The 24,953-nt window shown below is 40.9% G+C and overlaps 1 protein-coding gene across 3 annotated transcripts in view; it reads right to left on the bottom strand.

Annotated features, from left to right (window-relative positions):
* TC2N (tandem C2 domains, nuclear) overlaps positions 1-24,953 on the bottom strand; it is a 30,664-nt gene extending 5,711 nt beyond the window's left edge. The window contains exons 1-9 of one of the 3 annotated variants that reach the window (XM_068192599.1): positions 24,655-24,953; positions 11,182-11,308; positions 10,314-10,544; positions 6,861-7,025; positions 5,010-5,101; positions 4,324-4,399; positions 3,080-3,180; positions 2,278-2,394; positions 1,239-1,430 (exon numbers count right to left, since the gene is read on the bottom strand). In XM_068192599.1, the coding sequence (XP_068048700.1) occupies positions 1,239-1,430; positions 2,278-2,394; positions 3,080-3,180; positions 4,324-4,399; positions 5,010-5,101; positions 6,861-7,025; positions 10,314-10,544; positions 11,182-11,248 (1,041 nt within the window). In that variant the 5' untranslated portion in view covers positions 11,249-11,308; positions 24,655-24,953. Of the gene's footprint in view, positions 1-1,238; positions 1,431-2,277; positions 2,395-3,079; positions 3,181-4,323; positions 4,400-5,009; positions 5,102-6,860; positions 7,026-10,313; positions 10,548-11,181; positions 11,309-24,598 lie in introns of all 3 variants that reach the window. The other 2 variants (XM_068192598.1, XM_068192597.1) reach the window with 2 other exon arrangements.

Genomic DNA, 24,953 nt, shown 5'->3' with positions numbered 1-24,953 from the left:
TATCAAGATCTCCAGTCTGATTCTTGGGGGGGGTTTTAGAATTTGTGCCAGTGGCAAAGAAGCACTGAGTCATCCTCTTAGCTCTCCTGTCACACTCTAATGTCCTCAGAACACTGTAAGAGCAGCAGGAAAAGGCCAATGGAGACCCAACTTTCCTGACAGCCTTCATTTAAATGGACTCTGCTAGTCTTTGTTGCCTTCAAGTTTTAATGCACTTCAATGAACCAAAATGCACTAAGCAAGAGAGCAACAGGTTAGATAAAGAAAAGTCAGGCCCCAGTTCATCAAAGAGACCCAAATTCTCTTTGTAGCTCAGCCGCAAAATTTCTGTGTAACCCTGCGAGGAAGCCACTTCATCAACTCTGAGCTTTGGCTTTCTATTGGCAGAGAGGTTAGGGTTTGCTGCCTCACAGGTACTACAGGGATGAATCCCAGAGTGCCTGGAGGGCTCTTGGATACCACCTTCCTCTGTCACTTTATCTTACTGCTTTTGAAGCAATATGGTTATTCACATTAGAACTAAAAAATGTCAAGTGTAACTTACGTTAGAAATCAAGAGTATCATTCATATTACTCAGACACACTTAAATAAAATTTGCTTTTGAATTGCTAATTCAAGTTTAATTTGTTGAAAATACAAATGTCTAGACACAACTATAAAAGAAACAAACAAAGTGAGGGTAGGGGGAAAGGAAATCCCACTGTGAAAACCACCTGCTTCTTATTACGCTAATGGAAATGAACTGTCTGAATTATTACTTCACAGCATGCAATCTGAACATTAAATATATGGCTGTCTCTGCAGTTTCAGGCCACTGAAGATCTTAGCACTTTTCTTCCATAACAAAAGTGGATTCCATTTGCTCTGAGCTCTTGCTGTGAGCCCTAAGGATCTTCTGATGCTTTTTTTGGTCAGAAAAGATAATTACCCGGTGTTCTTTGCTGAATATTTCCCCAGAATGTCCCTCCCTCAAGCTGTGAGCCATGGTGTGGAAGAGTTTGCTCTAGCTCTTTTGCTAGAAACATCTGCAGTTTATGATGAGAACAGCTATGTGCAGAGTTCAAAAGTCTGCACTTTTTCCCCATCCAAATGCCTTTCTCCAAGGAAGTAAGTAGGGTAAAGGAAAAAAAAAAAAAAAAAGAACCCCTCCAGTTTTACTACTGAGTTATTTTACTTTAATTTCCAGCAACCCCTTCTAGGAGAGATAAGAACATACTTTTACAGTACTGGCACTTACAGGTGCTTTGGAAGGAGGAGATATATCCAGCCAATGATTGGACTCCTGTGAGCTCAGCTCCCGCAGTGCCAAGGAACATTCTCCAATAGTTTTTTTCCTGGGAGTCTGTGTCTGGATTTTAAATACCAATCTGACAGCCTGCAGGCTTTGCAGTTTAATGGCAAAAACAAAAGTTTCCATAAATTCAATGTCCTAGAAAGAAAAACAGATGAGTAACATTATCATTTTAAGAGAATGCCACTGAGCCCAAAACCTAGAAACCAAGGCATCCTGCCTCTATAGCCACTGCTCCCAACTACCACTTTAGGTTGCCATGGAAAAATGTGCTTTTATAGTGCAAAGTCCACACACACTCACCCCTGTGTTGCCACACCCTGGCAGGGCTCAATTCTGGATTATTTTTCACTACCATAACAAGTTGTGGCCATCTCTCCTGGAGCTTTACAGCAGCACACACACATTGTGAAACAGATTCTCTAACCTTTTGCTACAGTCATTCCAGCTAATTTTATTTTCTTTCACCTTTGGCTCACATTATGGAAGATTTATGTTGCTTTACTTTCCACCCCCTTAATATTCCTTTACTGCCACTATCAGGAATCTTGTCCCATGTGACCAATTTTTACTATTTTCTGTAGAGACAAAGTGTGAAAATTGTTTCCTGCCAAATGAGAGGCATCTACCTTCCCTGGGATAAGTGTGCACCTACAGGTATGCCCTGTCCTCCTCTGGTGACCCACCACGGAGGTGCCACAGCCTGCAGCTCATGGTTCAGCCCCCATGAGCATATCTGTCCTGCCAGCTTGTGAGAGAAGGAGGGCAAGAGTACTATGCCAGGTAGGATATAGGGGGAGGAAGTGGAATAAGGCTTTTAATAGGATTTTGAGAAGTTGGGAGAAGTAAAACACACCTGGACAGTTACCACAGCAAATATGGCATAGGAGTGGATGTTTGGTCCATTTAAAAAAGCCATTTATCTGTCACATTTATTTTTTTGTGGGGAGAAATATTTCTCAGTATTTTGCATGTCTCTACTTACATTGCAGCCCTCCTTGGCAGAAGATTTGAAATGCACTGGCTTGGGCAGTGTGAGAATTCCCTTGACACAGATACGAGGATTTTCCCCACAGCTAGAAGGCCAGCTCAGGTCTTTGCACTGCAACATTGAAAAAAGTCAGTTTAGACATTGCAAGATTTACCATTTGATGTACTTAAAAGGTTTCTGTCTACTCAAATTTACCTTGGCTGAAAATTATTCACAGTTCTGGAAGTATATACAACCACCATAACAGTGTCACATTTACTGACAAAAAAGCCTCAAGAAGCCACCTGTCCTCAAAGTTCTGTTAGGGTTCTGCCCTGAAGGAACTGTTAGATTTAAAGTCATAGAATCACAGAAGTTACTTAAATGGTGCTTCCACAGCTGCTCCCATTTACTGCCTTCAAATTTTCACAGGAAAATGTCCATAGCAGGAGCAGCCTATCACCAGCTCGGCTTTCTAGTATGTGCTGAATAGTTCCTCACTTCACAACTGGAACATATGTTAAGATATGTGTAGTAACATAATGAGATATATACTATTTCTTCTTATTGAATGCAGTAGAACAGAGATTGCAACAGAAAAAATATTAAAGGCGAGGAAGGTGCTTTGAAATCTAGTATTACATTTGACTGAACTTTGTTTATATTAACACATACAAATAATTTAATTTTTTTCCTAGAAGTATTCATTGAAGTAACATAGAGACAAATTTTATGGCAATTACCACTAAGTATAGTAGAATAGTCATTGGTTATTGAATAGTCATTATTTGAATAAATAACCAACTTATGTGCTTACATGTAAAACTGTGATCCAAATCTGTTCTACAGAAGAAATATAACACAACTTCACATTCAGTCTTCCAAAGTCTCGTTCATCACCTGATAATGTAATAGTATCTGCGGAAGAAAGCCAATTAATATTTTTAGAAGTAATGCAGTATCTTAAAAATTCACTCCAGAAATAAAGGAACTCATTAATAGGTGGACTGCTTATCTTTGCAAACTTCTCTCAAAATAAGTTTGAAATATTTTAACAGCTACATTTCAAGGACAAAATATCCACCAAGTCCAGTAACCTGATCTTTTTCATGGCTAAAAGCCTTCACATTTCATGGAACAGAATAATGTAATCATAGAATATCCTAAGTTGGAAGGGACCTTTAAGGATCATAGAAGTCCAACTTCTGGCCCTGCACAGGAGACCACACCAAAAATCACACCATGTGCCTGGGTTATCTCTACTGAATTTAATAACTTGTGTTATACTCAAACAATTTTTAGAAAGAAAAAAAACATGTGCCTGATACACCCAGAACACATTTATCTCCTATCACTTCCCTTAATCTCTTTCACTGTTAAGTTTATAAATTGGTCTCTTCTTTCTCAAATTTCAATTCCAGTCTAGTAAACATTTTACTATTATGAAGTCTCCAAGTCAGAAGAGCCATTCAATATCCAGCATTTCTTTGTTATGACTGGAACCAGGTCATTGCCTCAGTCTTCTTGTAGAAGGAAATGGTTCAAACTTTGACTTATAGTAGGGTGACTTTCGTGGGGACTTGATTAATTTTTGAGGGTTTATTTTGCTGTATCTCCACTTCTTCAGCATTTTTTTCATAAATAAGGATACTGGGTTTGCATGCCATATTCTTGCCTAATTACCAGTGTAATATGGGTATTGGATTCCAGGCACTTCTCACAGAGAAATACTGATACATGAAAAAGGACTAGACCTGGGACCTAGTGCTGCATTCTATCCTAACAAGGTATCTGTTATTTCTTAGTTCACTTGGGTAGAAAATCCAAGTATGAACTTCTCTAAGTCTCATTTGCTCAATCTCCAAACAACAGGACAGAGCAAGTCCAAAACTCTTAATTTCAAATTGCCAAATCATCTCTAGCTGACCTGCTAGTCAGATTAATCTCAAAAAAAAAAAAAACCCAAACCAAACAAAAACATCAACAGCAGAGTAGAAACAGCTTAATGTTTCATGTGCAAGGGGAAATATTTCATTACAAGGTAAACAAACAAAACATTACCCAGACTCCTGTTACTGCCTTGCGAATCCTTCCTGGAAGAGGAACTGCTAGGTACACTGGAGACTGAATCATATCTCTGGGGATAGGAAAAAAGGAATCACCTAATTCAGAACAACAGATGCAAAACCCAGAGATTATAACATCAGACACGATATGATGAAAACTAAATACTCCATTTCAAATAATTGCCTCATTCCTTACTAGTTTCTTGATCCAGCATCATGCAATTACTGTTTTGATGCAACGAGCTAATAGAGGACCCATCTGACCACCAGACTTTTTTTTTGCTCATGAATAGATACACAAGTTCATTGCTATGTAAGACATGATTATTATAGAAGAAATAAATAAACACAGTGTTTTGTGTCAATGGAAACTTCCACTGTTCCACTTTCAACTGATGGGGGACACCACAAGATGATGAACCATGACATGCTGTCTGTCCTGTCCCGCCTAACAGCCTACTTGGGTTTCTCAACAGCCCCGCTGGGCTAGAACAGCAAATGTCAGAGGAGACACCAGGAAAAAGCCTCTAGAAGTTGGTCAAGATGTCGAAATTTTCCCTCCAGTCCTCCCAGTGTACAGTGCAATGCCCTCCAGTGTTTACTCTGGAAACAATGCAGCGGGAACAGATACACTGAGTAAGCTGAGTTTTCAGCGTGACCTTGGCTACAGGGGGAACTCACCTTCATGAATCGGTGAGGTGGGCTCCTGAGATCAAACATCGAACGACTTACATCAAGGGATCCAGGCAAAGCACTGGGTCTTAAATCACTAACTAATGAGACAAAAAGAACAATAAAAATCATGTTAGCACCACTGCTAGGGAAAAAACCTAACTAAGAATAACTTTCACAAACTGCTGGAAATTATCTGTTCAGTCCTATAGACTACAAATGACCAAAATGGTTTAAAGATAGTATGATCTGCTGTTATCTAGCAATGTTTGCCAGGAACATGGGGATGGGGCAGAGGTAAAGAGATGGTGTCTTTTTCAAAAAATTAAGTTTTTAATGAAAAAACCCTCAATTTTTAGACAGAAAGCTGTCTATAAAATATAAAAAGCAGAAATATTTTAATAATAAAAATATGTTGTTTACCAATAATAAGTAGATTTTCAGAAAATCATTAATGAATTTACTTTTCAGTTTGTGTGGAGTTTTTTTCTTTTAAGATGGAGAGAAGGGGCTTCATATTTAATTCAAGAATTTAATTTTGTACCTTCCAAATAAACACATTCTGTAGTTCTAAACCCACACACATGAAAAATATCACAGCATTTGCTATTATAAACGAGGTTTAGAGTTTTGTTTTAATAGTTTGTAGATGCATGAAGTTTTAAGTTCTGAAACAGCTGTCAAAAAACTCTGGAGGAAAAATTTTAGAACTGTACTCTAGACACAACAGAAAAACCTTTCTTGTGTTTAAACTTTCTAAGACAAAACTAGTAAAGTGTTCACTTAGCTTGAGGAAAAAATGGAAAAAGAGATGATGAACTGAAGGGAAGATGTTCAAGACAGTTTAATAAAACCCATTTGGCTCCCACCACAGGTGCTTACAAAGCCTGGTAAAACCATATGTGTAAAAGGCTGCTAAAATTCTACTTGAGTTTTGTTCTCTTAAAAAATATATATGGAATAGTCTTTTCATGTAGTCTCTATGGTGATTCAGAATTCTTTTAAAACAGAACACAGACTGAGACATTTTCCCCCAGCTGAAAATAAGAATGCTATACCATTCTAAGTAAAACACCTTTAAAAATGTGAGCTGTTGCCAGCTTCCGATTTCATGGAGAGCGTGTGCCTTTCCTGGAGTGTTGGAGTTTTCTGAATGCATTTGCCTTAGCAATCACAAGCAACAGCTAGTCATTTACTTCGGTCTGACCAGCATTCACTCCAGGATACATACATCAATGAACAGCACAGAAGACAATTTTTACCTAGGTAGCCAAACACTTTCTATGTGAACTTTTACTATCTCGCAGCCCTCCCTCATTCTTACACAGTGAGAAGTGGGGACATTGCTGTAGCTTCAAAAGCAAACTACAAAAAAGTTGGCATATAGCATCACGTCCCATTTTGCACCTGTTCTTATCATCTTCTCCTGAACATTTCTTGGTGCTTGCTCCTCTCCCCATATATGTACTGCTCAGGCACTCCTCCTACTCAACATACTGCCTGGCTTCCTTTTTCCATCTCCCTCACTCCTCTTACTGGTAGCTGAAATCTCCAGTACTGTGTGCTGGTCTGGATCAGAGGCAGCTATGGTACCTTACTTTGCTAATTTCTCTACCTTTGTGTGATGCATGCAAGCCTGTTAGGACCCTAAAAGACAGAAAGTAAGAGTGTAGCTGAAAATGAAGCAGAGCTGGCTCTGCAGATTGATTCACCAATCAAGGAGTGTCTGTAGCACACTGACCAGCTTGAGAAGTGCGATAACCAAACAAGGCTTCTGTAGACTAATGGCTTTTATTCCTCTTGCCTATAAACCCTCAAAAAGGGAGGAAGACAGAGAAGCAAGGGTGTGGTCCTTCTCACCTGATCCATACAATTTCCTACTATTTGGTTTTGCTGGGAAGCGCCTGATGAGATCTGGTGAAACCCGATGCTCCAGATAGAAGGGGTTGTACACGTCACAGCCGGGCCACTGGTACGCGCCGTGCAGCTCTGCCTTCCGCTCACCCAGCGAGGCTCTGGCTGACTCTGTGGAGCACAATAAACATCAAATGCAAGAGTTCCAGACATAACACATGCTCCCTGGTTTCATAAGGCAGGCAGAGTGCCTCCAGGGCAAAGGACAAAATATTTCAGTATTATCTACTTTGGGTAAAGGGGAAAAAAAAGAAAAAGAAAACACACATTCACATTATGTCAGGTGTCCACAGTGTGTGAGCAAACACTGGAATTAAATTTGCCAAAAAAACTATGCATAGCCTCTCTTGGGTTTTTGCAGTAAATGCCTAAGCAGTTAAATACAGAGGGCTCCAAAGACAGACAGCAAGACAGAAGTTAACAGGAAAAGTAGCACTCTGTGTACAGAAAACCTCCAAGTTATTTAGCTACCCACCCCCAGCATATTCTTACTGAACTAATGGACCCCCAGACGTTCAGGAAGATCATGTATGGAAAGATAATGCAGCTTGTGACTGCAGTCTTCTTATCTACTTTCCATGGCAAGTCTGCCCATGGTAAAATCACTGGTCCAAAATTACTTGAATTGTTGGCTGAGACATTAGTAGACATATCTGAGACTGCTTGAATCCCAGCCCTTTACTCAGCCCATAATAATTTCAGAAAAATCATGTATGCCTTGGTCAGCAAAACAGTGAAGAACATTGCTGTAGTGTTCTTTACTGTCTGGACTGAAAAGAAGCCATATGTAACAGCACATTAGAGAATGGGATGACCTGGATTCTGCCAAACTCTGATACTTGCTTCCTTCACTTCACTTCCCTGGACTTCAACCTATCTCTTAAAAAGGTCTTTAACCCACAATAAAGTACCTTCAGTTCTGCAGGTGTCTTGCACCATAACAGGCAAACTACCACTGCTTAAGAGTCCTCTTCCTCATGTGTTAGTAAAGAAAAAAACTAAAACACTGAGATGGAACATGGGCAGTGATAAAGCAAGAACACAAGCAAAATGGGCTTGAGCATGATGTAAATCAGGATAAATACTAAAAGTGAGGCCACGAAGAATTGCTGCACAGCAGATGATGGAAAATCCAGTGTTCCAGACCAGGAGCACTTCTTCCTGCTAGCTTACTTCTGTGAGAGCGCGAGACACACTGCAGTAAGCAGGAGAGAAAGGCTGCCAGAACTTAATTGCTTTCAGAAAGGTTGCCAAGAGCTAACACTGAGCATGTCCTATTTCACTAAAGGAAAATGGCCAGACATGCACAGAAAATCGTGAGGAACTGAGAGCAGGACTGGGACTTCTACAGGTATTTAACAACAGTCTCAAAAAAGTACTCTGAATATGTTTTTTGAGTATGCTGGTCCTTTGGCTAATGTGAAAAAAGAATGACAGCTCACTTCACTCTATTTAGTAAATCTCCCTAAAAAGTAAACACTGCATTTTTAAGCACAACTTTATACAGATTAAAAAAAATTAGTATTTGTATTTGGAAAGAGAAATGAAAGTTAGCTACTTGACATAAGAGTCACTTTTCAAATATTTGTTCAAATATTTAATATATTTGCTTAAGAGACTCAATTATGAAGAGTCAGGTCATCCTGCCAGAAGATCTAACAGCTTGTAGCCTAAAGGACCACATCAGGTCCCTCAGAAATTATCAGGAAGCAGAATTCTCAACATAGACAAAGTCACTGACTGTTAAGATTGTGTAAGAACAGTATGAACAAGAAAAACATTCATAAAGGCTGTTAGACACAACTTCCTTCTCTCTGGAGAACATCCATGCCTCAGAGTCCCTGATGAAATTCTCTGTACTGTATCTTGAGGATGAGATTAGACTAAGCAAGGCAGAGCCTAAACCTAGACCCAATAAGAAAGGGGATAACCAGGAGCATGTCCTGCTTTTCCATAGCATATCCAACTATGGACCTACAAGAACTAGCTACTGAAATAGCAGGCAGCTGGGGAGAGCAGGCTCAGAGATGAGGGGGCCTCACAGGTTCTACCTCCAGCTCTTCAGTTGCCTGTTAATGGCTGCTGACATGCCAAATGAAGCCCACTAGAAGATGGGGCACAGAATGGCCAGTCTGTACTAAACAGCTCTGCTAGGCTGCTTAGCTTGGCGGTGGTGCCAGTGGTACATGCTGCAGTGGGTGGGGAAGAAGTTTGGTAATAGCCCTGCAGGAGCAGGAAAGAAACAACAGCAGGGACCTAGGGAGGAGAAGAGGGAAGGGTGGGAATAAAACCCCACAAACACAAAAAATGTTAGGTAGTACTGCATTAGTTGGTATGCAACATATGATTGATTTCTTTCAGTTATTAGGCTTTTCACCTTCAGAAAGGAAATAAAGTCACATAGGACTAAGAACATACTACCAGCTTATCACGTCCTTGAGGCAGAGTAATCCTAGATAAAACAACTGTTCAGTTATGTCTCCGTGCCAAATTTTTCCCTTACCTAATTCTATGCATCTCCTGGCAGGACTAAAAGCCTAACAATAGCAAATGCTCTATAACTCACTTTTTAAATGCCACTGTGAATAAATTACATGTACCTAATTTTGGCAGTTTGAGTATGGGAGTAACAGGATGAAGTACAAGATTGTTGTGAAGCAGAAAAGAAATAGTATCATATGAAACCTCATAACAGGGGATCTGTGCCCCCATGCCTCCCAAAAAACAGCAAAAAGAGCAGAAAGTAGCAAGGAAAAAAAATTCTGCCAGATAGTAGCACCTCTCATCTATTGGCAGAATTTGAAAAGGACGATATGTTAGTATGTTAAAACGTACCAGAATATTAACCATGAAAGCCAGAACACCCTCCTTCTTTTACTTGAGAGCTATGGATACTGGGGATATGTTAGGTCTTTCCTCGTCTCCAACAAATTCAATAAATTCTTTCTAAAGATTCCATTTCTTTTAAGCATCTTCCACTACTTTTGAGTATGAGCGCTGGTGTGCAATTGTCCCACTCAGTTTTATTCATACAACATCACAGAGATTCATAGTTGGATGACATATTTCCCAAAACCTCTCTGGGTGTCCAGAGAGAAAAGAAACAAGCTCCCCATTCTCCCCTGGGACGTGGTCACAGCAGCAGCCTGACAGAGTTCAAGTATTTGGACAATGCTCTCAGGCACATGGTGTGACTCATGGGGTGTCCTGTGCAGGGCCAGGAGTTGGACTCGATAATCCCAGTGTGTCCCTTCCAATTCAGCATAATCTATGATTCTTTGGAACAAGACCAGGCTTCTAGCTAAGTTCTGCAAACATGCTTTCAGTAGGAACACTTAACAACGTTCAAGGTGCAGCAGAATCTAAACAACAATTTCAGCAACACTGTCTGTATTTTACCTTTAATCCCTCCAGCATGTGAGATACTGGGAAGGTTCTTTGGCTGTACATAAGCCAGTTTGAATGGAGGGACCACAAATGGAACCTCTTGACCATCCTGGGGCAGTTTAGAAAGCAAATAATCCTCAGAACAGCCAACTTGACGCTTCACTGACACAGAAGACAATGGAGGCTGCTCGACAATAGTTGGCTTGCTTGCAGCTACTGCTTCAGATTCCTGCACCATGGAAACTGCTAAAAATAAAGAGCAAGACACAGTACACATGTGCATTAATTTTTGAACAATGCTACTAACAGATCCCTTTTATTTAATAGTATCTCTCCTTGATACATTACTTAACAGCTGCTAGTAGCATTCAGGACTAGCACCAGAAAAAGATATTCATCCTCCTGACACCTGTACTGATCCAAACTCTTTGTTGCCCAAGCTTCTATATTTATAGCTACTTTCTTCTTAAGTGAATTTGCACAAGAGCTACACTTGTATCATAGATGAGTTCTTCAAACAAATAAGACACCACAGAAAATCCTAACAGAGTTAAAAATACCCCCAGTTAAAAAAAAAAAAGCAGTAAAATTCTGAGAGCTTGAAAGATATAAGACCTTTACACAACCTTGGGTAAAAAAGCTGGCTTTTTTGGACAGTATTCTAGACTGCAAAGAGCAGACTTCAGACAACTGTTATTTTTCAGTTCCAATTCATAATACTAACAAGCATGGGTTCAATCTCCAAGTGGAGGTATAGAAAGAATTTTGGATGTTGTAAGAGAAATCAGGTTTATCGGGGTAACACAGTCATTATATTAATGGGAAATCTCATCAGTAATGCAGCAAAACTTTTATCAAACCCTCATATGTCAGAACTCACGATCATTTTTTTCCTTGTCCATGCAGAAACACATTTTACAGCAGGTTTTTATACATTCTGTTGCCATTGTTTTCAGTGTTATAATTTAGAGGGGACCTCAATCAGCCGTCCAGTTCAGCTGTCAGACCTGAAAAACACAATAAAACAAACCATAGTAGATGGGAGTAAGTAAAATCAGAATGCAGTATTATCAGCTATTTAATATGCAGCTGCTTTTTGTACACAGTCCCAGAATCAATCAGAAAGTTACTTCAGTCATAAAAGTATCAGAGCCATCAGATTTCTCTCACTGAGAAAAATCACTTTTATATAAAACCACAAGGAAAGAGATAGTTTTAATATATGGCATTCAAATACTCCAGTGATCCACGCAGACAGGTCCCTGTCTTTTGGGAACACTAAAATTTTCCTCATATTTGTGTGTGCCACTGGGCTTTGGAGTTTACTCAGCTTTACAACTGTTTTGACATGGTATTGTCAAGCCATTTGCAAGATGTGTTTTTAATTCTGTTTCCCTTGCTCATGTTTCTCCTATCCTCTTTCACTCCCCTACTATTTTCACATACATCTATACGTGTTTACATTTTTCACTCAACATACTCCATACTTTTAACTTGAAAACAGGCTTTATGAATGATGCCAAAATTGCCTTCTTTGAGAAGCTACTGCTTTCTCATAATTGTATACACATGAAACTGAAGACCTGGTTTATTATATAATTGTTTGCTGTGCACGTAGAAATAAAGCATGCTGACTTTCAGCAAAATGAGAGGCATGTAATCTACAAAAGAATGAGAACAAGCCTCTAACAGCTGGTTACCATTATAAGAACTTTATGACAATGCTAACTGGCCTCATTTAAATGTCTTTATTCATATCCTTATGTTCTCTTTTCAGAGAGACACAGACAGCTGTGCTGCCTCCTGTCCAAAACTTCAGCTAAGTCTAGTCCTTTTACATCCACCTAAAGTACACAAGGTTCTTAGAAGAACATACCCAAGACACAATGAAGAGTAGAAGACACCAAACAGAAGATGAACATAGGTTGAAGGGATGAGGAAGACAAGTAAGACAGAGGGGGGAAGCATGGAGAAAATAAGCAGTTTTACTGAAAAATGAAAAATGGACATGTTTGCTTAGTTACTTCAATTGCAAGAAATTTCTGAAAGCATCTGTGCTCCAACACAGAAACCGTTCATTCCCACTGTAGCTTGAACAGTGCCATAATTTTCTTCGTATAGTCAAAGACAGCTGGAGAATCACACAAAGTCTATGGAAATAACTGTAATATCCTCCAAAATTTTCTTGCATTAAAAACCCCTCAAATTCTGTAGATGTTAGGTGGAGATACTAAGCTATGGACACTTCCTCTAACTCAAACACAATTACTTTGCACAGAATCCCTCTCTCGGTACTTGCCTTCATCTTAAAATTGCCCATGAGTGTGAGTACAGCAAGAGACCTGCATTAAAATCTTCAGAGGCAATGCCACCAGCTCCAGAACCTGCTCTGCATCTTTACAGAAGCATGAAAGGAGGCATGAGAATTTCTCATTAAATTCTCCATGGTTCTAATGATCAGATTTTCACTGTTGCTCCTCCCTTGGAGGCATACTCATGATAGCCAAGGCTGCTAATTTACTTTGGGTTCCCTTGCAGTGATTTTCCTTCCCAGCTGTTATCAGTACACAGCTGGAGTTAATATGCTTCACTCTTGTTCACCATGTTTAAACTGGACTGAAACAGCTGCTATGTTTGCTCTAAGCTTTGCAACAATGGTATCTAAGCCTCAGTGGCAGTTTGCACAAGCAAAACAGACTTTTATCTCAAAATGTCCAGATAGAATTTATTCGCTACTGCTGGTGAAGAAACCAAAATGCTGCCCTAATTTCTAGCTACATAAAGTAGAAAAATTCATTTTTCTGCATCAGATAAAATTCAGTTCGTGGTAGGGAATTCTTTAGCTGGAACAATTAATTGAGCAAATAAACAAATGGAAATCATCTGTCACAAGCAGCTGCCTTACCTAGAAAGAAAGGGCTTCCTATGGATATTGAGGATTTAAAAGTCATAATGCAGTTCTACAACTCCTGTTCTTCTATCATTAAAAAAGACCATGTTTTTCACAGTAATACCAAGTCAGCTGTGATAGTCTTTAACCATTACATTTTTTCCCCATTTATCAATATGCAAATGTTCATATATTTTTCTTCTATCTAAAGACAAATATAAAGCAATTCATTACTGCCTACTGTAAAGAAGAGTTAGGATTACAGATTGCTCTTTATCAATAGTGAATGCCAAAGTATATAGACACACATCTTAGAGCCTCCATTTCAGTTTTAGCTTAATTATAGGAATTTGAGAAGGAAGTTCCATGACTAAGAGACTAGAACACTGTTTACAGTTCTTTAACCTTACAGTTGTAATGGGTTTAGTGACAAACCTTGCACTTGGGTCCCTAGACTTACACCACAGCCACGTTACAAAAAAAAGATTGCATTTGCTGAGGTAAAGACCATTTAGACACAGCGCTCCCTCATTCTGCTTAGAGCACTTTATGGAATCAGTAACACGGATGGTCTCAATTACTTTTAAAAGTTTTAATTCACTTAATTAAAATACCATGATAAATATTGTTATTTTTTTGTTGTTGTTGTTTGAGCAATCCTGGCAGTAAATTAGACAGCTTGGCTCCCACTTAATATATTTTCTTGTATCTATATTTTCCAAGCTGCCTACAGTTATTTATACAACTTTCACTGCATGCAAAAGTTTTCTCTTAACCGTGTGGGAGAGAAAGAAATTTAGCAGGTTCTGTTGTGTATTGTATTAACTGAAAATAAACACAAGCATTTTAGAAAATAAAGCAAGTGTTTAATGATCTTTACAGAAATTGACATTTCTATCAAAGGTTAAACTTATCCCACATGCCAGATCCTTTTGCTGGTGTTGGCTACCCAAAAATCCTCAGCATACAATTTAACAGTTGTTAAAAGATTGTACTAACATGAATTTATCTGGGAATATATTTATGAAATAGACCATAACCGTAGAGATTTTTGTAAGGTGCACCACCAAATCCCAAAGAAGTACTGACTTCCCAGCAATGTCATCCATTTTAACAAGAAGTTAAGACTCCTTGACTCTACTCTACTTTTTGAAGTTAGTTTTTGTTAAGAAATATGCACATAACAAGGGCATCCTCCATTTTTGTGATTCTAGACTGACAAAAGGATGGGGAAAAAGAGAATTTGCCCTCATTTTCTGACAAATGAACAGAGAGAAATCAGTTTGCAGAGGAGAGAACTGAACCCAGTTTGTCACTCGTGTGTCAAATTCTCTCTTTCTTGGTGTTTTTCACCAAATTCATTAAGCCATTTAATTTCTTCCCAGTATCAAGTCAAAGTAAGATAAGCAAATGTAACTCAGCAAGAGTACTTCCACACTAAGGCAAAAAGAGAGCCAACCTTATTAGAACATCCTGGAAACAGCAGTTTAAAACCTAACCCCACACATACACTGAGCCTAGAGAATTATAATAACTGTTATTTTAATGGGTTTAGATAGAAAACATAAATTATCTTAATGATTTCCAGATTCCTCTGATAGAAATTTTGACTGAGCTAAAATCAGATAAACAGAGTATCAAAAACTTTAGTTCCAAATGCCTCCAGAACAATTACAAGACAGAGATGTTTAGAGAAGAAAGTAAATATTTTCAACAACTCATTAAATAAAAAGAACATGATAGAAAACGGGTGATCACAATATTAAATATTAAAAGCTGAAAGCAGTCTGAAAAGAAATGTCAGGTCTTTGCTGCCTTATGAGGAAAGGGTGTTTTGCAGCAAGGCTGCAGGTTGCCAATGAATTTTACTGCATTTAGTCACAGCTCTGCTCCATAGGAGTTGAACAGGTAACACATTTATAACTACACAATTGAAACAAAGGTGAAAGAGCTGATCTCAAACAGGGAAAGCTGGCTAAGCCAGTGGTTTCAAAAATTTTGAGATTTATTGCCAGTCATAAACATATACAATGCATTCTCAGATCTGCATTTCAGAAACATAGCACAGCAAAATTCTAGTAGCAGTAAGTTCTCACAGGGCAGGATGTGTAAAACAAAATAGCTGGAAATAGGGATTATCAGTTGTTATAAAGCATTTGGGACAGATCTTCGAATGACATAAGCGTCTACAACTCCAGGAGCCCCAGAAGAGCCAGGACACTGCAACACATGAGGATCTGTCCTCTGGAGAAAGTCAGCTCAAGCTTGCTAGTTCACACCTCGGTCAAACACCTCATTTATGATACCTCTTCTGCTACCTGTTTATGCTGCTCTATGACTTTCTGCCTTTTGGATCCAGAAGACGCAGTCAGACCCAGTCATATAAATCCTTCAGAGAGCATAACAGCACCAGCTCAGGTCTCCAGATGTTTTACAGAATCACAGCGCAGCAAAAGCTGCTTCTGATGCAGGTCAGATGGATTATCTTTTGATGGTGCAGATGCGGCTCAAGGCTAAACTTCCACAGCCAGCTGTTTTGTGGTTTTACTTCTGGGGGAGAGTGTCTGGGAGCTGTGCCTCTCAGCACAGCTCTTCAGCTGAAGAGAGGTAGCTGATGGCCACCACGTCTCAAAACTGGTCAACCCTCGTAAAACAGCTTAAATGGTTTTGTGACATTTGCCTCCTGGTACTTTACTACTACAGCAGCAAAACCAGCATATGTACCCATACACACTTACCAAAAACATAAAGCCCACAGTTTAAAAAAAACCACACACTGTTTTTTTGGGGTCTGTAGGCAGATCTGACTTGTACTGCCCCACAGGAGAGACAGGTACTTCAAGTGGGCCTGAGCATGTGAAAAGAGAGGAAACAGCTTTCATTCCTATTCATTATAAACTTCAGCAGTAGCAGGATGTCTGCAGGAATTATAAAAAAAGGAAACCAAAAATGTCATGCCAACACACACCTACCAGGTGCATGATAAGAAGCTCCTTTCTATACCTATTTCTGGAAGAAGCCCACAACAGTGATATATGCAGTAACTAGTGGGTGGATGTGTGCATACATACACCCTCCTTCTCTGCTTGTAGCCACAACTCTTGGAAGAGCACAAAAGCTTTGGAAAATTGCATACAGAGATTATTCCACTCCTTCTGCCTTCCAAGGAAATTAAGATAATATGAGGCTTTCTCTTTTTTTGTGACCGGAAAAAAGAGGGATTTCACCCTGAAACCAGTGGATCACAAAGAAGATGCTGAAATAACACAACAGAAAAAGAGAAGTTATGAGGCTTTTGAAGGACACAACCAGAAAGACATTCTTGTGAGAGACATCTTACAAACAGTTCAACAGAAACATAATGAAGAGATGCAAAACTCTCCCAGTCCAGCAAATGAGGACCATGCATCATTAACCTAGTTTAGCTGATGGAGATTTTATGACAGACCATTGCACAGCCTGCCTTGGGCAAAGAGGCTCCCAGTGTTGTTTAAGCAGTTATGCAGTTGAATCAGGTACAGAAATAGATGGTAAAGTCACACTCCATGATGCAAACAAACCACCAACTGCCCAAGCTCAGGAAGCATCTTCCCACATTGGTAAATGTGTGGACTGCACAGCAGCCCATCAGGGGAAGTTTTACATGTTCCTCTCACTGATCACAAAAACAGGAAACTGAACAGAACAGATCATGGCTCTGAACTGTCAAGGTCCCCTGCTGCAACCTCCTCTCATTCACTTACAGCTTGCTACAGCAGAATTTTTCTTTTGAAGACCAGAAAGCCCATTATGACCCTTATCTGACTCCCCTCAGCTTCTGACACCACTGGATTTCAACAAGTTATGCCTGCACTACACTCAGAAACTTAAGCAGAAAGACATGTTTTTATTTCAGAAAATATGACAATAACTAATTTCCTTCACTACTAATATTTTAATTGTTATCTCCAGAAACTATCCACCTCAGACTCAACAATATCACAAGATAATCTAAGGTGAGAAAATATTTCATTTAATAACACTTGTAAAGAAAAGCTTGCTCTTGCTCTCACAGCACTGTATTGACATTCCAAACTACCAATCCACTATTGGCTCTGCATCCTTCTGAATGTATTTTGAGCAAGTGAAGAAGATCAGGAAGGTGGGAACCTGCAGAAAGCATCTCCCCACTCCCTTTGGTGACTGCCACAGCATTCAGGTAAGATACTGTTTGCTGGGTTCTCCTACAGGTAACAGTTGTAGGCAAAGTTTAAAACTCTTGTAATCAGCAGGAGTGCTTAACATGTTACTGCTATCAGTCAGGATGTGTCAACTGTACAAAAATATTATTTAACTTCAGCAAGCTTCTTCCGAGGGAAAGAAAAACACCCCACATATCAATTCTTAGCTTAGGTGTTGTCATAGCAGTAAAAGCAGAACTCACTGTGAGCCCATGAGCTGTTTTGCATCTTCTCTTGCCAATGAGGTCTAGCTCTAAAAGTGCCAGGGCAGAAACTTCTGGAGCAGCCACATCTTGCAACATGCACTTTTGAGGGAACATACCGTGTCCCACTCCAGCTTTGCCTTCTCTTTCCAGCTTCTCTGCCCAGACAAAGATGATCTAATGTATGTCTCTCTTTGTGCAGGCCCTGAGCTGAACCCTAAAGATCACTTGTGCAATCTAGCTGTGGTCTCATTCAGCTCAGCAGCTGCTTCTTCCCAGGGCTCCAGCCTGGAGGAAGCCAAATGGCTTTCAGCACATCTGCACATGCAGCCCAGGCACAGAGCACCAGAGTACATCACAAAGAAGAACTAATTGCTCCTGCCTACTTCCCCAGAGAAAAATAAAGCTGAGCAGGTGTGTGTGTTTGAGCTGTTGTGCTACAGGAACAACTGCTTCTGCTTTTCAGGCACCCCTTGGAGAAGGGGAACAAACCCTGGCATGAGTACAGGATCCAAAGTTGTCCTTCTGACAGGGGCCCCAGGGACACCCTGCCTCTGGTTTAGCACTACAGCCTTGCACCTGCAGCCCTTAAATGTAGACCTAATCCAATCCTACCCCAGTATGCAAAACATTAATAATATCATTTACAAGTGCCAAAAGAAAAATTTCCTTAAATCTGAACCAGTTTTTCTTGTGTGAGATTTATATTCGAATTAAGAAGGAAACATTATAAATCTATCCCATGACAAAGCTTAAAACTTGGGATTTTAATATGCTGAATCCCCTCTGCTCTGGGCTGTAAAAGTTGATATAATGTTTCTTCCTAATGTTGCATTAGGCAAGTAACCAATTCATCCAATTACTGATCTGACAACACTGTTCCTGTGAACTGAAGATAAATTCACTGACTTGGACAAGAATGTACAATATTGTATGTATTGGGGCAGTAAACAAAAGAATAAATCCATTATGTTGGACTGCAGACCCTTCTGGATTCAGATGGAAAACGGCAAAGCAAGAGTTGAAGTCAGGACACCAGAAAAGAAAGCTGAAGAGACTAAAATATCTGTAAAAAAAGAACTTGGCTTTTGATGAGAACATGGAAAGAATTCAACATAAGATAAGTCCTTTGCTCTAAGCAGATTAGGAACAAATCACAACAATCACCAATTGTTACTTTATAATCTAACTTAAAACTTAAGACTTTCTTTATGTATTCTGTGTCAGGTTTTAATCCAATTTTTTCTCTTTCTGCTGTTAATGCCAAGAAGCCATGAAATTAGAACTGTCAGCAGTCCTTCTATAGCTCTGATACCAAACAAAACTGGAAACATCTGGATTCATTTTTCAACAAGACAGCCAAGAAGAAGGTATTTTAGGCAAGAGCATCTGCCTGTGGAGTTCCCTAACATGGCTAAAAGTGTCTAGTTTTGAAAAGATGGCCCTTGGAAACTAACTCAATGCAACACTGAAAAAGAGCATTAAATGGCATTCGGGATTCCTCAGCTGCTACCATGACCACAGAGTCATACAGAAAACACATGGATACACATATACCATCCAGACAGCTAATGCAAACAGCTCTTCTGTATATTTGGAGTGAAAAAAAGAAGAAAAGAAAGAAGGAAACCCAAGCAGTTTTGCATGGAAAAATAGTTTCATTACTATTAAAACAAGAATGAATTTCTTGTTTTAATTTCTTTACATATACTTGGGCACACACTGCTTTGTTTTAGGTGAAGCAGTTTTTTAATAGTTTTTTACACATAACTGTTATCCTGTTTCATGATGAAAACAAAAAACCTGTCAATTATGGAGTTTCCAATAGGTGAGGATTCCCAGTTCTGCTCCATACTGTCACTGCAGAACCAGTTACACAGTGGTGAGAGGAAGCAAACATGTAGGTTGTACAGATAAAAGCTGAAAGACTGTGTCTGAGATTAAGAAAGGAAAGGTGACTCAAGTACATTTCATATATGAAAACAGGTTAAATGAATGAATCAAGAACAGGAAATGGAAACTGATCTTAAATAATTCAAATCCAAACCAGATTGGGAGTATGGCTCTGCAGGGCATCTGTACTGAGCTCAGGAAGCTGCCTAAACACACACTGAAATAAAAGTCCAGAAGAATACTGTCCTTATTAATGTACAACTATTTATTACTTTTTGCATGAAATCCACCCAGACCAGGAACCCAGAACTACTCTAACAGCCCCAGCAGTGCCTCTTGGAGAGCTGTACTGGCTGGAGCTGTTGGCAGCTGCCCAGCCAGATGAGTGGTAACCAGGCATTGTGTAACAGAGGCATTTTTCAAGGAGTTTGCACAGACCCAGGGAGAAACAGCAGAAATCAAAACTGTCTCAATTTAATGGCAGTATCTAAGATCCCAATCATTATTGGCCAAATGCTGCTACAACTCTGGGGCATGGTGGTGGGGCTCTGCTCCCTTCTGAGAACACAGAAGTCCTGAGAGCAGAAGTTGGCAGCATGAAGCTACCATTCCCTGTTTTCCCTTAGGACAGAACTGTTTAACCACACAGTGAACAATAGCTATACCATAAAGGTATGGGTTTTTAAAAAAATCCTATTGAGTTTAAATCTCTCTTCCTAAGAGATTTCGGACCCATGATTTCACACACTGGTGAAAAACTAGATCTGGAATTGCATATACCACTGAATGGAATGAAAGCCAGAGTAATTTAGGCAGACGCTCTGTGTTTTATTAAGGCTTCATGGAAGAAAATTTTTTGCAACTCTGGTCACTGCTGAGAAGACAGAGAACCTGAATGGGAAAGTCAGAGAAAGTTCCCAGTCTAGAGGCCAACAACTCCCTTTTGCAAAAGTAAATCATGGAGAAAGAAAACCCAAAAAAACCAACACAGAATTAAAAGTTTTAGAATTTCCCCCTACTGCAAAATTAAACTGGTCTTTGAGAATGTTTTGTTGTCACTTAGGAGTGCTAAACAAGAGAATTTCTCTCAGAAACAGGATACAACTTGTTTTTGCATCAATTCACCACTAACCACAAAGGCACTGCTCAAGTGACTTTCAAACCTTATCCTGACTAACCCTTCTCTCTGCATGGCAGGTGCTTTCCTTATTGGGAGCTGTACAAACACAGTGGACTGACTGCAGGCCTGAACTTTATAGAGAGTTCTGCCACAGCCTCGCATTTCTCCAGCCCCTGACAAGTCCTGGTCAAGGGCTGGGCCATCTCTGGCCACATGACCCACCTGACCCAGCTTCAACAAGCACGGTGGGCAAAGCCACATCCAGCCCCTCTGCCCAGAGGCACTAGAACCCTGTGGGAGAGAGGGGTTGCATTCCTTCAGGGAGAAGCCCCCCCCTACCTCCAGCTCTGATGGTGAGGCTGTCCCACCAAAGCCAGGCAGCCTTAGGCTCCATGCTTCAGCCAGAGCTGAGGCACTAGAGGTGTGCATTCACACACCCCTGCAGGGGCTCCGGGGCCCAGAGGCAGGCACCCTGCCCAGGCTGCAGCACCCTGCACCAGCTAAAATCCAGGCTCAAAAGCATAGATGCTAAATTAATGGAGTGCCACGGAGGTTTCAAAGTCATTGGGACATGGACCTTCTAGAGTGCTTTTTTTCAAAGCTGGTTTAATTGCCAAAGGAGTATCTCCAGAACTCACTCTTCAGGCCATTGCAGTGACCACAAGGACCCCACAAACATCAACACCCTTCATTTGGGACCTAATTATCTGTTCTCTCCAGTTTAAGTCTGACTATTAGATCACTGAAAAACAAAGATTCAAAACAAAATCACCAGGGTACAATTTACAGGAAAGATAAGCACCAGATTGACGACATAATTTCTTTTTGGCACCGAATTAGTGCAAACTTCAGCTGCAATGACAGGCAAACAAATACTCATACTAAGCTTAAGACAAATATCTTCACCAATTCTGCATGGTTTGATATATTAAGATCATTAGAAAATATAATGGAACACAAAGAAGCTCAAGCAAACCCAGGTTCTGAACCTCTTCTCACATGAGGCTTCTCAGTTTAGATGTGAAGATCCATCCTGGCCGCAAAAGTCTATCAGCCTAACTTCTCTCTGCGTAATCAATCCTTCTGATTAATTAATCCTCAGCAGCATTACTGACTAGAATGACAACATGGCTTAACTCAGAGAGTCAGAGCTTGCTCTGCTTTTCACTTTAAAGAGATGAGATCTTAAGTTCTCTGCTGACCGAGATTTGGGTGTTGTCCTACTTAGATTAGAGAGAATATTTACCAGATTTAAGGTATCTGGGGAGATAGCAATTCAGAGTAAACAAAGCCATTCTATAAAATTAAACAAGAGTCCAGAGAGAGGAGAAATAGGTCAGGATATGCATCACATAAAATTCACTAAATGAAGTAAATAGCACCTTAATCAATCAAAAAGGTTCAATAAATGTTTCACCAAAGTCAAAGTGTTCTGCTGGTATAAGCCACAGCAGATAAGAGAGACAAGATAAGAGGCCTCAGCTAGCCAAAGTCTGGCTTCCTAGTTGAGGCTGTCCTGGTAAGGCAGGTCCTCTGGCTCTGCCCAAGCACACGGGGGCTGCATCTGCCCGTCCCAAACTTGCTGAAAGGGCTGGCTGCTACTGGGGGGGCTGCTCAGCTCTGCCTTGCCAACAGCTATTCCTGCAGGACCCAGTAAACATGCAGCTGCACAGTGAGCTGGCCCAGCTCACTGATTAGATACAAAATTAAATGACCAAAATAAACAACCTTTTTTTTTTTTCCTTTCAAAAAATAAGTAGTTTTTCAACTCTCCCTGTGGTTGACTGCACAAGGTGGGGTCAGAATGCAGTGGGGAAAATGGGGGGCCAGAGCAGGACTGCCCATTTCACAGCCAAGCCACAGCCCTGGGGAGTGCATTTAGAGTAACTTACAACTGAAACTAAACCACCCACCAGCAGGATGAACAGAGCCTGAGTGAAAAGCAAACCAGCAGATACTAAACAAGTGACAGAACAAACAAGGAAAACAACTAAGCCTGAGGTTTAGGACAAAGAAAAAGAGACCAGTGCCTAAACTTTTTTTCCAGCATTGTAAATTAATAGCCTACACACACATGACTGACTGAACAATCCCACCCACATTCACTCTTTCCACAGCAGAAGAAGAAAGAGGAATTAATCACCTGGGGATCCATCATCTAAATTAAATGCAGGGGAGGACAGTGGAATTCATGTGACATCTGTGAAGTCCAACATACCCTCTGGGTGCAACGTTTTTAGTAGGTGTCATTTTTATAAGTATTGGCAAGAATCAACAGACACTTTAGTAATAAATGTGTTCTCTTGAAATTAAGTATTGCTTAACCACATGTATTCTGCAAATATATATTTTAATATTTAGCATACAGCTGGAAAAAGGATGAAAAATTAAACTTCCCCATTCCTGGATTCAGGATTTATGCCCTAGCCACTGAGCTGTAAGATCACAGCTCACCTAATGAATATTTGTGTACTGAAAGGAAGGTGAAACAGTTTCATAAGTAAGAAGCCAGAGAGCACCAGCCTAGAACAGCACAAAGGTTTATGGGTCTAGCACTCTCTTGAGAAATGAAAGATGCAAAATCAGAACTTGATTCTTCACATGTGTCTAACAGCTATAGAAACAAACTAGAAAGAACAGGATGGGGGGGTGGGGGGAAGGCACGGCAGTGTATTCCCTTGCATGGTTTTTAAGTAGTCCTGATTCCCTGATATGGACTTGGACTCTCCAAGAAGAACTTATCAAGGTACATCTCGCTTCTGAACGCCTGGACAGCTTGGACACCCAACTAATCACCACTGTAAAAATGAAAGGCATAAAAACACAAAGCATAAAGCAGCAAACCTCAATGCATTCAGCAAGTGTCACTGGGAAAAACCTGAGCCTGCACAGATCAGAGACTGAGGGTTAGGACTGCAAGGGTCCAGCTCCAAGGAGCAGGTGCTCACAGGATCTTTTAGATGGGGAAGGCACTGGACAGCTATGGCCCTGTGGACATCCTGAGATCTTGTTATTTTCCTGCACAATTACAGCAGACTGACTGGAAGTGTGTATTGTAGGAACAGTCACAATACCGACCTTTTCGTTCTTATCTAAAGAAATCAAATCCCCATCAAAGGAGAGTTACAAGGCCAGCTTAATTAATGACAGTATTTATTTCAGATTGCTGTTTAACAACCAGAGTGATCCAAAACACCCAGGAATCTAGCTTCATGGTATGGATCAACAACTGTGAACAGGACAACGTGAAACAGCTTACAATTATACCTGCTGCATTAGCAGTGCTCTTGGGTACAGCATAACTTCAGTAAATGTGTGTTTTCTGATGCTAATTTCATCCCTCGCAGAGGGAAACTGTCTAGCTATATTCACAACTTCCTTTGGAGTTTTGGCTAAACCACATCTCTAATTACTGGAAGTGTAGATGATGATGATCTAATTAGCTATTGCTGGCCTGTGCCAACACTTAGCTGCTAATTCACACAAAATAGTTGAATTTTAGAAGGCCATTTTCATACAGTAATATCACGTCGAAACTGTGCTAAGTACAATTGAACCTCGGACCTAATTTGTATGAAGATTCAATTCTCCGGTACTTAAAAACAGTTACTACTTTCCTACCTGCCTACATCTCCCAAGGTCGATAGGAATCGCAGAAACTCGGCCGGCCCGCTGGGGCAGCTCCTGCTCCCCGCGGCCGCTGCCCGCAGCTCCCTGCCCTTCCCGCGGCCCCCGGACGCGGATCCTGCCCTGGCTCCCGCTGCCCGGCCCGGTACCTGCTGGGATGGCGCTGCCAGCCCCTCTGCCCGCCGGAGCTGCCGCAGGATGGGGCCGGAGCCGGAGCCGGGGCCGCCTTCGCTCTCCCCGCGCCGCCGCCGCTCCCTCCGCGCCGGCCGGCCCCCGCCCGCGCCCGGCAGCCGGGCCCCGCCGCCCGGCCGGCCCGCCAGGTGCGCTCCGCAGCGCTTACTCACCGATCGCTATCGCGCCGCGGGACTTTCCCCGGCGGCTCGGGACTCTCCCGCCTCACCTGAGCTACTCGCTGGGGCAAACTTGCCTCCAAATGGCTGCCAGCAACTCTTCTTTGGCTCTTGCTGGACCGTGACACCTGCGAAGTCGGTCCAGAGCTGCCCCTCGCTTTGCTAGAAGCACAAGCAGGCTTCTGTTTTAGAGAGAAAAAGCGATTTTTTAATGTTTTACAATGTTCTTAGAAGACGGCATGTCCAGTTGGAATATGGATCCGTGTTAGGCTTCACATGGACACGTGAGAAAGTCCCTGCCGCTAGAGTGCATAGTTCGTAGGGTAATTTAGGGACCACACACAGTTGA

The sequence above is a fragment of the Anomalospiza imberbis genome, chromosome 6 (assembly GCF_031753505.1).
Source record: "Anomalospiza imberbis isolate Cuckoo-Finch-1a 21T00152 chromosome 6, ASM3175350v1, whole genome shotgun sequence".
NCBI lineage: Eukaryota > Metazoa > Chordata > Aves > Passeriformes > Viduidae > Anomalospiza > Anomalospiza imberbis.
Note: the sequence above shows the minus strand (reverse complement) of the source record. Positions and strands in the feature narration are given on the sequence as shown.